The sequence below is a fragment of the Dermacentor silvarum genome, chromosome 10, assembly GCF_013339745.2.
Source record: "Dermacentor silvarum isolate Dsil-2018 chromosome 10, BIME_Dsil_1.4, whole genome shotgun sequence".
NCBI classification, from domain to species: Eukaryota; Metazoa; Arthropoda; class Arachnida; order Ixodida; family Ixodidae; genus Dermacentor; species Dermacentor silvarum.
In genome coordinates, this window is record NC_051163.1 from 28401314 (window position 1) to 28415194 (window position 13881).

General features: G+C 45.0%; 1 protein-coding gene across 1 annotated transcript in view; it reads left to right on the forward strand.

Annotated features, from left to right (window-relative positions):
* The first annotated feature begins 2316 nt into the window (after window positions 1-2316).
* The window catches only part of LOC119431438 (uncharacterized), a 145751-nt gene continuing 134186 nt past the window's right edge, over window positions 2317-13881 (forward strand). Inside the window, exon 1 of the mRNA XM_049657508.1 lies at window positions 2317-3067. Coding sequence (XP_049513465.1) covers window positions 2317-3067 — 751 coding nt within the window. The remainder of the gene's footprint in view (window positions 3068-13881) is intronic.

Genomic DNA, 13881 nt, shown 5'->3' on the forward strand with positions numbered 1-13881 from the left:
GCGGTCTCTAAAACGCTGTGTGCGCGCGTGTGCACGCGATGGAGCATAAGCGCTCGTGCGTGCGCGTTAATGGGTATCGGCGCCTTTTAAAGCCAAAGGATTAACTGACTCATTCGCGGAATATGACCATCGTCGACAACACTTGCGGTAGCAAAAATCAGAAAGCGGCGTACTACACCTCTATCGTTCAATAAAGCGTGTAAAAGTGAATTAAGCACCAAGTGGCTAAAAGTAATTAAGAGTAATTCAAGTTTCCCAAAGACTAATAAAAGTAATAAGGGTAATTAACAAAACCAATACACGGACATCATAGGACACCTTTATCTAAGCATGCTAAAGTGAATTACTAAGTAGCTAAGAATAATTACGAATAATTACAAGTAATTAAGGGTTGCGAACAGCAATAGAGACTACTTAACATCAATTAGCGACTCCGTGATAAGACTGGTCACGACAAATTAAGACTAATTAAGAGTTCCAAAGAGTAGTACCTACTAATTAGGATCAATTCAAGACTCCGTAACAGCAAGTAAGAAAATAATTAAACCGAATTACGACCAATAATAGTTATTCACTAATTAACTGAAATAAGCAAACAATTGCAAATGAAACGGTGTCAACGCATTAAAGCTTTCGCCGTCAAAGTCGTCTTAGCAATCGATATGGGACCCCACTGAATTTTTTTTTCATACGCATTTAACTCGCACAGCTGAACACCCCCTTAATTAGCAACGTATCACCACACTGAACAAAAAATTTAATGTTTGCGCCAACCAACGCAGACACGCGATCAAATGTTACAGTACCCCCTACTAAAACTGCAGCGAATCAGCCATGTTTCGTAAATAAGTAGCGCACTATGAGACGTTCATTGTGACTGCGAACCATTGAAGAGACCTTTGCTATAGTGCCGCATGCATAAAATTAATTCCTGTGCATGCAATTAGCGTGTTGTAATACGCCGTCTGATGTCATATTGAAAACTTTTATTACTGCACGCAGTCATCCTTGTTAAAGGAGCTGTCGTGTTACAGTCAAAGTTCTGATCTTATTCCCAAGTAGTAAATGTGTCTTGGAATATAATTGAACAAGGACTAACATACATCGCGCAACACGATAATCAGGTTGAACAGTGCGCTGCAGTGCTGTTAGAGAAAAGCCGTGGCGCTCACCCACATGAAAGATAAGCTATGAAGTCATAGTTTCTTTAGGCGAAATAATTAATGCCGATATGCAAAACATTAGGTATACTGAAAAGTAGAGCACTTGTCACCACTCAGTTATAAACACTCATGAATTTCATTCACTCAAGCTATCCAGAAAGCATGACTATCTCTTAGAATTAACGCAGATTCCGAGAATACGCCACAAGGATTACGCGTGCGTTTAGAGATTAGGCTGTAGCCTACAGGCACCGATTCACCCCCCCTCCCCCCCCTTCCGTCCAGATGTGTTGTCGCAGCGCTAAGCCGTTTGTCCCTCATTCTGTGTCAGGTGGTGTGTAGCTCTAATTAGCTTGTTTTAATTTTAATTAGTAATAAGCGGGTACCCCTGGTTTAGGTGTAACGTCACTCATGTCTTCACTTCTGGTCTTGGAGTTTCAAAGGAACCTGTAGTGATACGGTGGGTGTGTGTACGACAATTAAACTTTCCTTAAATGTTTCTAATTATTCCTGACACTTCATTAGCTCTTTACTGTACCAAACCTGTGCTCTGATGTCCTATCTATCTTAAACAACAAGTAGAACCATAGCTACCTGTTTTTATTTTTGTTTGACTCATTTCTGATTTCGTCCCACCTCTGTGACAAACCGGAAGTCCGTCCCTAACAGGAAGTTGCTGCGCAAGAAACAAAGAATGTCACTCGGTGCTCGTACCACTAATACACCACATTCCTAAACACTAGCGCTGTTGGACCCAGCCTTCAATCAGCGGTACGTATTTGCCACCTTACAAGTCCTCATTAGTTTTCCCGGTCAGTGTGAAGATGTTTTTTATTGATATTGTCAGCACATTGCGAAATTTTAACACGCTCAATGCACAGTAAGGAACTTTATAGGAAGTACATGTCTTTTATTCAATGTCTTGAACTAAAGCAATGCACAGTAAGGAACTTTATAGGAAGTACATGTCTTTTATTCAATGTCTTGAACTAAAGCACGAATAAGTCACATATTTCTCTGTATGACGAAATTGAAAAAAATTTTAAAATATGCAAATGCCACGTAGCTACCCAGATTATTTATAAGATACCCAGATTATTTTTTGCATTCCGACGAATTATTCCGCTTAACTATGCTGCTATTCAACCTTGGGATGAGAGGCTTGCCGCTGCTGCCGAGGAAAATCAAGGGCTTCGAGCATGAATTATCCGCGGACGATATCACCATCTGGACCAAGCCGGGCCTTTCCCCGGGAAAGAATCAAGACGCACTGCAGCAGGCGTTCGAGAAGACCGAGAGCTACCTGCGTAAGTGCGACCTCGCGTGCGCCCCGGAGAAGTCCGAGCTGCTAGCGTTGAGGGCGATGACGAGAGGGCGTCCTCCACTGGAGACGCCACACCCCGAAGTGACACTGAACGGCGTAAGAGTAACTAAGGTGGACACGCTTCGAGTCCTGGGGCTCACTTTGCAAAAGGACGGCGCGGAAATGGCTACCATCAACACACTCAACAACACCATCGCGCAGGTCGTTCAACTAATACAGAGGGTGGCGAACCGCAGACACGGCCTTAAGGAGCAAGATACGCTCAGGATAGTGCAGGCCCTGGTCACCAGTAGGGTGACGTACTGCACACCTTACCTGGGATTCAAAAACAGCGACCGAGACAAGCTGGACGCCCTCATAGCATGTGGCACACAAGATGGCCCTAGGGCTATCCTAGACGGTGTCCACGGAAAATCCACTGAGCCTGGGTATCCACAACACATGGGAAAGCTGGCAGAAGGTCATAGAACAAGCCAACTCGAGAGAATCAAGCTGACCAAACCGGAAAGAGACACCCTGAGAAGCCTGGGATACGGAGTAGAAGCAACACCACCTAGACTGTCTAGTCTAGGTGGTGTTGGTAGGAGACGACCACAAAGGCAAGAAAAGAATATCGCTGCAGCTACGAAACAACATCAAAGTGCCGCGCAACATACATGCCGAGTATCACAAAGGAAGAAGAACAGCGAGAATTAAGACGCTCAGAAAGGCGTACGGAGACGACGAGGATGTCCGCTATACGCGGACGCCGCAAAGTACACAGGGGTGGAGGCGCACGCCGTCAGCGTGACTAATGGTAGAGGAGAACAGCTCGCGGCCGCTTTAGTTGCCACCCGGCACACGGACTCGGCCGAAGAGATGGCGATCGCCCTCGCGGCTACCACAGTGATGGGAAAGGAACAAGTAGTGGCGATAACGGACTCGCAAGCAGCGTGTAGGCACTCCCAACTTCGAAGGATAAGTGCTCCAGCTTTAGAAGGAAGGAATGAAGGAAGGAAGGAAGGAAGGAAGGAAGGAAGGAAGGAAGGAAGGAAGGAAGGAAGGAAGGAAGGAAGGAAGGAAAGAGTGGAGAAGGAAAGGCAGCTTTAGACATACTCAGAAGGACCAAGGACCTCCAGGACATACTCATAGCACGGACTCCGGGGCAGGAGTCCCTGGCGGGGAGCGTGGCGGCGCACGCCGCAGCCCGAGTACACGCTCTCTGGTCTAACCCGCCGGGGGTCCGCGCCGCGGCGGACCCGGACAGAGGCGTACCCAGACGATACACCGGCATTGTGGCGCGTTGCAGTCACGGCAGAAGAAGGTGTCCGGCATGGCACCGCCAATTGACGAGAGAGGACGCCGTTGCACGAAGAAGGCTACAAACAAACACATTTTCGCACGGGACATTGTTCTACGCGATGTATCCGACATGCTGTGAATATGCCTGCAAGAAATGCTCAGCGCCGTGCACTCTCTACCATATGGTGTGGCAGTGTGCGCTAAACAAGGCACTGCTCCCGATCCCCCCAACCCCCTACTCCGGAGCAGTGGGAGAACCTGCTGACCAGCTCATGCCATGAGGACCATCTTCGACTGGTTGACAGAGAGCGACGGGCAGCGAGAGACCACGGCGTCCTGGACTGAGGATGCCGCCCACCTGGGGACGATCGACCTTCATTGCCTGCTCTTGAAATGAAGTTTATATCTGTCTCTCTCCGCCTAATTACATAATTAGCATTAATTAATTTTCAGCTTCTCAAATATTATAATTAGATTAAAAGTTTCAAAAAGAAAATTGTAGAGCAACATGACAAACTCCCGATACAACTTTCCGTTGCCCAATACGTGCTGCATAAAAGTGTTTCCGCACGTGAAAGAAGCGCACGAATATACGCAAAACTGCCCCGCGCGACTAGCTGCTCGAGGTATTTGACATTCCAGTGTGACGTCACGGCTCTTTACGCACTCTAGAATCTTTCTACTAAGGAATTCAGGGCCATTGTGCGACATTAGAACCTTCCAATCAGAGAATATTGCTCTTTCAAGGAGGGCTATGACATCGTTTGCGTCTTCCTTCCTTGCCGGGTCATGACGCTAGCATTCTGGTACATTGATCTATTGCTACCAGAAATGACTGAATTTTGCGTACGCCTGGACATTTTTTTTCCGTTCGGCTGTATTCTACATGTATACTTCAAATGGTTTGTCAAAGTGTTCAGGCAACACAAGTTCTTTTGGTCGTGGCCGGTCCTTGGCTTTGTTTATCTCGCACAAGTGGCACGTCCTTACACAGTTTTCAATGTCTCTTTTCATGTGTTTCCGCTAAACATCAAAAATCCCTTGTCCTAGGTACGCCAGGAACCATCGTCACCGGCGGACTACGGAGTGTCGTGGTACAGGTGAAGTACATTTAAAACAAGGGCCTCTGGTATACCACTAGCTCTCTGTTTTCAATATATACGTCGTCGTATCCTTCTCAAGGTTTGTTCATGTTAATCTTCTCATGTGGGAGCTCAATTGTTAAACAAGACGAAGCATCCGCGTCTGACAGGTGGCTGCCTGAACGTTAAAAAATTTCGAGGAAATATTGTTTTAGTTCATTTATCCAAAGAGCAAGCTTTCATCTTGCTTCAAACATGTTGAGGAGGTAAGCCAGGGCTTGATGATATGTATGTGACTTAAAATTTCTCCCATCAATATATGAGCGAGAATACCACACCGCCATTAAATCAGCTAGGGATCTCTTTCCAGCTCGTACTATAATTACCTTGACAAGGACTGAAGGTACAGGAATAATAACCTATCACCCGTTGTTGCTTACTCGGGAAAGATCAGGTGTCCCCTTTTGGTATAAGACTGCCCCAGTACCGTAGTTAGATGGGTCAGTATTCATTTGAAAGGGCAGGCTGGCCAGGTACGCTGGGTCATACGATATTCGACGTCGACTTACTGGTACGCTGCCTCGCTGTTTTCTGTGCAGTGAAAAGGGACACCATTTTTGTTCAGTTCAGCCAAGCACTTAGCTATCCTAGCAAAACTTTTGATAAATACCAGGAAGTAGCCAGCAAATCCAAGAAGCCATTGCTCGCTCCTTCATCTTTGGCTAGGTTACATTGGTCGTGCATTTTTTGCGTCATATTCTAATAAAATGTTGCAATATTTTGACCACCTGTAAATTATGCCTGACCACAATTGTAATTGTCTCCCCTTAATTCTTATTCGAGCCGTGCATTGTAACTGACACCATCTCATCCACAGAAATTAGTTAACTCGCGTTAATCTATGCGCAATCTTATTCTTTTGCGCCTAATCCATCGTGCACTTTGTGACTCATTGTCCTCTCTTATGCTACCAGCCATCACAATCTTTTCTTCATTCCATTGCTCAAGCAGTTAGGGAAAATAATTCAAGCCAATTGGGATAAGGGGGCATCTGTTACTAGGTACGGCAGTGAGAGTGTTAGCCAGCGCCCCCTCAAAGTCATGGCCGCGAAAGGCGAAGACGTAGGCTGAAGACGTAGCGATAATAGGCTGAATAATTTTTAGCCTTTCTTAGCGCACAATATTGCGTGGCTCTAATAGGACGCGTAGTCTGAAAGGTATTGTCTGAGGGCGCTGTTCTAGGTCGGTAGTCCTGCTAGAAATTTAGAAGTGGGCCTTATGGGGAATCTTCGCGCTGTTCAGATGCAGACACAGCTGGCTTTGTATCGGGTGTTTGAGAGGTAAAGGAGGGCCTCTTATTGACAGGTATTTTTTTTGTCAGTTTCTTAATGTCATCATTTATCAAACCATTTCCCTGCATTTTCCGCGTTCTCTTTGCCCAGCATCTGACGAAAACAGATTATACCGCATGAGTGTACGACTACGGTCCAAGATTATTAAACATATTTGAACAAAAATTTGAGCTAGTTGGTTTACACTAAGAATGGTCTTAAGTAGCGCTTGGTGTGTGTCTCCCTCTTTCGTTCTTGTGTTTCGTCAAGTTAGCGCCACTTAAGACCAGGATTATTAAACACAATGTGTAAGAGATAAATTGACAAATTTTGCTGACCAAGCTTCACTGCAGTGACGGACATAAGGATTTCCGCGACAATGCCGAGTACGATTATCAGTTCCTGAAGTTTCATCATTTCCGTCATTAAATAATCACACTAGGTGCATGTTGCAAGTAGCATAGAAGTCAGCATAACTTTTAACATAACCCAAGATAACCTCCTAGCATAGACGCTTGCTAGAAATTCCGTGGCTACGTGATTGGATGTTTAATGAAAAAAATAATAAATGAGAAGGAAGAAGTTGAAATTACTGCCTGCGCGCACAGTGGCTGTTTGGGTTTGGCTGCCCACACATGAATTTCAATCAGCAGTAAGGAGAGGGGGGGGGGGGGCGAGTAAAAGTACAAGAAGAGAGGATAACAGGCAAGATAGAGTAAAAGCCACTTTAAAACATATATGGACACCATGTGTACCGCTATACGTTCTGTCGCAGTTAACACTTTTCCGAGCTATATGTAAGTTGCGGAGACGTCATAATTACTCGTAAATTATCTGTGCATTTCACAGGAGAGATTCAGTACTTATTGTGTTTCATATTATCATCAGCAATCGCCGCGGCAGTCACTGATTGAAATGCAAAGAAGAAATTCTGATATAAATAAATAGGCTGAAATGCGACTGCTGGAAGTCGTGCCGATACATTCAGGTGAGAGTTTTGCAGATGCTGACCAAACTTGTCACGGCGCTTGCCTTCGTCTCCCCTTGTGGCCGTGCTTTGTCTCATTTCGCGCTGTTAAAGAAGATGGGCTAAAAAGATGAGCAAACCAGCCCGGTCTAAAACTCACTGCAGTGCCAAAGCCCAGCCACACCATTGTAACTGAGGTACTGTTGTGGAAGCACAGCAAGGTGTCGCCATCCAACATATAGGCAGATAGACAGTTTAGGAACACGAGGAGCGGAAGGAGTTCGGTGAAACGTCATTATCATGTCACACCTCTTTTGTAAGATTTAGAATGGATGCATGGTTTTCTTATGCAGGTTGGTTTGTGAGACCCGCCTTTCACGTCTTCTGAGGAACGCGGCCTACGTCACCCCACTCACTCACTCACTCACTCACTCACTCACTCACTCACTCACTCACTCACTCACTCACTCACTCACTCACTCATCACTCACTCACTACTCACTCACTCATCACTCACTCACTCACTCACACTCACTCACTCCACTCCACTCACTCACTCACCTCACTCCCCCCCTCCCCCCCTCCCCCCCTCCCCCCCCCCAATAGGGAAGTCGACCTCGCGGTGTTGGTCCCAACAACCTTAAGCCACAGCCAACGGCCCAGCGTGGCAAGTGACCAGTACTGCTCTACTGTCCTGACACCAATGGCGACGTCAGCACAAAGTTTTAGCCCCTAAATGCGATATAGGCTGCAACACTGCCGTTCCTTCGAAAGCGGCTCAAAAAAGGCTTTCGTAACTTTCGTATCCTACAACTGACGTCACTGAAAGCTTCGATGGCGAAGATTATATAGCATATGGACACTTGCTAAATATTGGCGAAGCAGAAGTGAAATGTTCTCTCTGTTGCTGGCGAAAGAGCATAGATTTGTAAGGAATGAGGGAAACAAATGCAGCATAATTAAATATGCTAATTAGTTGAGGTTAAAATGTGAGCTTTCCAGCCTTACGATTAGAAATAAACGCGTGCTCCATCATAATGCTCACACGGCCATCAAAATTAGGGCGACGAGAAGTCCTTACGCAACTAAGTATCAGTCATATTCAATTCTCCTCAAAGGCATTAATGAACTTACCTTTTGAACAAGTTGGCTGCCTCCTATTAAGCATACGTCTCGACTGTGAAAGTAAATCAAAGCGTGAATCGTCGTAGCAATTTACTCAGTTCAGCAGCTGACAAACCTGCAAAGCATCCTAAGCGCCCGGCTGCTGCGTCCGCGGCAGATGGTGCCCACTTCCAATGCCTGTTCCCTGGTACTGAGGGTATTAGCCACAAGATGTCCACGAACGCTAAACTAAAGCCTTAATATTCCCTAGGGCTATGCGTTGGCTAACGGACAAGTGCACGAACACGTTGCTCTAATACCTGCATCAGACAGGGCTGCACGTTTTTTTGTTTTGTTTTGTTTTGTGCCATTTTGGTGATTATACGTAAGCCTTGCTGCAATTCAGCTGAGTGAAAAAAAAATTGAGATTACTCAGATTGACACTAAAAGCACGGACTCTGTGCTTTGCCGTCACAGAAAGCGTGGGCCGTGACCTACGTAGACACATGATCGTGCTACAATTCTCGGGCAGCATTAGTATTAATTATGTAACAACCGGTAAGGGCAACCCGACATATAATATTGCGCAACTAACGCAATATACTCGGCCATTTCCCCGGAACAATATTACATGGCGCGACGTCACTTTTAATCTCAACGCCGCGTTTGGAAACTACAGCCCTCAGGGCGCACCCTGCGCCCTCTGACGCAAATTATTGAGCATGCGGCTTCTCAGATAAATAAATCATGAAGACGGCTGTTCTCGTGGTTTCGCAAATCTGGCAGAGACAATGCTCGTCGCAAAGAAAAGACAAACGAAATCGGGCCCGAAACTCGAAGGTTGATGTCCGCGGCACATTTATCTGGCAGCGGTCGCTCTAATTAACGTGCAGCGAATGAGACCCAAAACTTGTTTCACGCATGCCGTAATTGTCCATTATTTCACTTTTGTAGTGGAAATCCTGCTGCCTCGCCTAATAAGGAAGATTAAAGGCCTAAAGTACAGCAATCTGCATGAAATATTTTTTTGGTACCGTTCAAACGCATAGCGAAAAGAATGAGTCAGCAGAAACTTTGTTAACTAATCAGAAGGATATGTTGCAGAGACGGCGTCAGAAAACAGAACGCTTTTGCTAACACAATTAGGCGCGCTCGAGGTAAAACCGTTGTCATGGGCAAGTGGTAATTTCATCTGCATCCAACGAGCTTGCAATTTTTTGTGCACTGTCTGAATAATCAGGCAATAATTTCAATTAGCTGTTTTAGATTCTTTATACTTGTACAGTAACTCTGTTTTTTTTTTGGCCTCACTATGCAAAATTAAATCTTTCGCGGACACTTCAGTTGTAGTGTGTGCTCGGAATGCTTGTGAAAAAAAAAAAAAAAGATCAGAATCCTTCTACTACTGTTCAGATGGAAGCCAGCGAAGCTGTGGCCATGGTGGGTCTGCTATAGTGAATAGTGCTACAGCGAATTTATACATTAACGTTATTGACTATATTGAGTGTCTTCGGCATATTCGTCAAAGAGCAAGGACACCGGCGTCTTGTTTTCGCCCGGCGCGATGACCAAGTAGAGCATTTGCTGCGCGATGTCCGCCCCATCGTCAAAGACTAGCGTATGAGACACGGCGTTCATAGCCGCGGCACACTGCACGGCATCGTCAGGATCCTGAAGTCAGGATCCTGGAAGATGTGGTTAAACGAGTCCAAAGGGCAAGTGCTGATAACAGCGCTAGCGCGCTCTCTATACGTCACGATAGAAAGGGGCACAACGATTGGTGGGACTTTCCAGCACCGGGTATCGCGGCACTGGTGAAAGAGACATCGGCGGTGGCGAGGAGTATAAAAATGGGCCATCCATCATCCGTACTGACACCTGTGCTAAGGCACAACTGGCGGGAAACCGTCACGCACATGGAGCCGAAATTGTTGTACGCGTCGTTTTGTTGTTGTTGTACGTGTCGTTGGATGCTTTGCCGACGACGCTCGAGCAAATGCTGATGATGGTAGTATTTTCTACGTGCGGACACGATGCCGGGAAACCTATCCCTTAACAGCTTCGCTGTAAAAAAAAAATATTCTTTAAGAACAAACTCCGCTTGCTATTCAGTAATGCTTTTAGCATGCTCAGGCAGACAATTATTCGTGGTACTATATTGCACGCTATGAGTTATGCGTGGCGTTCAACTTATGACCGTGCCTAACCTGTAGGTGGGAGCCAACCGATAGTTCAAACGCTACTTCATCAATAACCAGGTTGGAACGCCGTGTCTGCGACTGCCTCTGGGCGCTGTGGTCGCGGCGTCTTGAACGACAGCACCCGTGACTTCCACCAGGGGCGCAGTATCTTAACTACAGCGTCTGTCCGTAAGGCACAATGGGAGAACGCTCCCCACTCCAGTGGTATTAGAATGCACTGCTTTAGAGATTTGGCCACGACACGAAAAAAAAAAACAATAATAAGAGCAGCTTGCACTAGTGCTGCAAGGCTGGAGCAAACAGCGGAGCTTGTGATCGACCAAGCTACAACCAGGGGCTCTATCCCGACGACGCTGGATACTCAAACGCAGACTCTTGCGTTCTCGTTCTCGGAACTCTGCCTTAATCCACTGTTACTCGGCATTATGTGAAAGGAAACAAGACGGCAAAATGAAAAGCTTTAAAGATACTGGTAGGCCATTGGTGTCCAGTCATCGGCTACAGAAGGCTACAAAATAAATAGTTAATGAAGGCGCGAATGTAGGTATAGGAAGAAGTGTAGGTATGAAGGAATGTAGGTAGGAAGGTTGCCGAAATTCAAAATGAATTTTTTGTAGCCGTACGGGGATGAGCGTCCAGAACAGGTTAAGCGCAAACTACAGAACGAATTCATTGCTCAAGATAACGATCATAAGTGAGCCAGATTATTGCACGAGAAATGACTTATTTATTTGAACTCAGCCTGACAGGCTGAGTTCAAATGAAAAACCGAAGTAACGGCTAATAAATGGCAACCTTACGATATCTTACATATATTGTGGCTTCTCATTACAGAATCTATCTTTCTTTAAAACCATTTCATTTAAACAGAAAAATTGCGCTCGAAATAATCGACAAATGGCTGCCTTTTGATTTACACACTTCATACGATGCACTGCTTGCTTCCTACAATGAAAGCCAAAGGGCCAAATAAATTTTAAAAGAACCCTTGGTATTGAATTCGTAGTGAAGTCTGCATTTGCATAGTAATTTCTTTCTAACTGGGTGTACCTCTACGTGTAAACACGAAGCATCAAACTGCAAGAAAAAAATAAAAGGTGAAACAACCAAACAAAAATTGGATCCTAACAACGCACACTGCTAGGCTGCTAAGGTTGTTTCTTCGTGCTTAGATGTCGAAATCGCGCAAGGCCACACAAAAACGGCGACTGGTAGACAGAACAAGACCGTGCCCTAAGGGAGAGAAACTCGGAGGCGAGATGCTTGCCAAAAATTCCATTTCGGGATCAAATCGACCGCTCGCTTTCGAAGTCACGTAAGTCATCCGATATAATACATATCATTTCTCGGTCGTGAAATGATGAGGAAAATTTCACGCGCCAGGCTCGTTTGACCGGCACTTTTATGCCCTAGACTTTACGCTTTCGCATTCAAAAAGCGTAGAAGCATCCACACAGCTTATACAACGGGACACCTGCCAGCTTCTCACTTTCTTTGATTTGTTTTATGTATTAAATGGCAGGATATGGTGCTGTCTGAAGCGCATCGCTGTGATTCGCGTGGGTAAAAGTACAAGGTGGCGCGACTGAGGATACGAGATCGTAAAGTTACAATGTGGCCAAGGATAAGGCAGGATGCATAAACACATTTCAATTTAAGTATGGCTGCAGTCTTCGCCTTGTTAAATCTGCATTAGATTGCTTTCTTCGCTCTGGCGCTTCAAAATATTTGATTCCAATAGTTGTTTTTCTGATTGGTGCTCTTTTTTTTCACTTCAACATGGAAGTTCCCATTTCCACATCATGGTCTTTCCTATGAATTTCAGAATTTTATTTGCGGTTATCGTTTGTCACACCACAAATGAAACAGCAAATAAAAAAAAAAAAAGAAAAAAAAAAACGCCGAAAAGCGATTCACGCGTTTCAGCACTCCGCTACAGTCTGAACACCGTAAATGTTGTAAACTCGAACATTTTCGCATGCACCTAGTTGTAATTGCCTTAGATAATGACAGTATACCCTATTCAATCGCAGTTTGCCTTTATGTAACGCTAATGTAAGGTGTGAAGTGCTGCAAAGTTTAACCTTTAGCGCACGTTGAGTAAACCTCAACGTAACGAACATGGAACTGGGGCGCCAAGTGTAATATTACAGATCATACAAAACGTCGCCTGCAGCTGAAATTCAAATTCTGGTGTTTCACATCTCAAAGCAATACCAGGGATATCAGGTAGGCCATAATGGAAGGCTGTAGTTTGATGTCGACCAAGTAAGGTTGTTTACGCTAGACCTAAATAAAAGTGGCTATCTAAATCTAATCTAAGTGATCGATTTATGTTAATGCTATAAACCTGAATCTAAGCGATCTAAGTGGATTGTGGCCTTCTTGTAATGCGACCGCCACGCAAGGAATTGAACGCACAACCTCTTCTTGAACGCCAATGGCACTGAGTCATTGTGGCAGTTGCTGAAGGTTAATGTTTTATTGCCAGTGCAAACTTTATTAACACCGATGATGGCTTCGTGCCAAACGAAAAACAACACTACCTCAAAGCCCATAGTACACCTAAAGTTACTCGACAGGAAGCAGCTCCAGGCTTATGAATATAGAAGCAATTATATGCCAATGCAAAATGCAAATTATATGACAATGCCTATCAATACAAAAAGCAATTATATGCCAATGAAGCGGTAAATGCGAGGGAAATGCGTTAGCATTACCTTGAACCTCTTTCAGGCCCCGGATTCATCATTTAATCCGCGTTTACCATGCGACAAAGTGTTGTTCAGGAGCTCAATCGACACATGTCTCTTCGAGGAGTCAAATGCAACTGACAGTGGCCCGGGGCAGAACACCGTCACTTGCACTATATATATCTATATATATATATATATATATATATATATATATATATGTACATACATACATATACATGGATATCACGTGGCCGGCTTCCCACAGATGATACGCATACTTTTTTTCCACTTTGACATTGCTAATGCTTACGCATTAAACGCAGGTCAAACTACTGTTTCGGAATTTATGTGAAACGAGGATTTCGTTCAACGAATAATGCAATACTCTGCAACTAAATTGCAGAGTATTGTTATTGTGCAACGTGCGAATCTGGTGCCATGCTTTGTTTTACGTTTATGCGCCATTAGGATTTTGGCAAGAATCACTGGGCCAGAAAAGGTTCACGCGCACCCAAAGTGGGAACAACCAACTTTTTTTTTTCGTTTTTTTTTCAGCATTCCCCTACCATGGGACTGCTACCACCGGGAGTCGCATTCGCGACCTCGTGCAGAAAGCCGTTGCCACTGAGCCACCACAACGAGTCATGCAGAAGATAGTTAATCCGGTGCTTCACATCTGCAGACGAAGCGAAAAGACAACGCAATTTGTCTTCACTCATTATTACTCTTCAA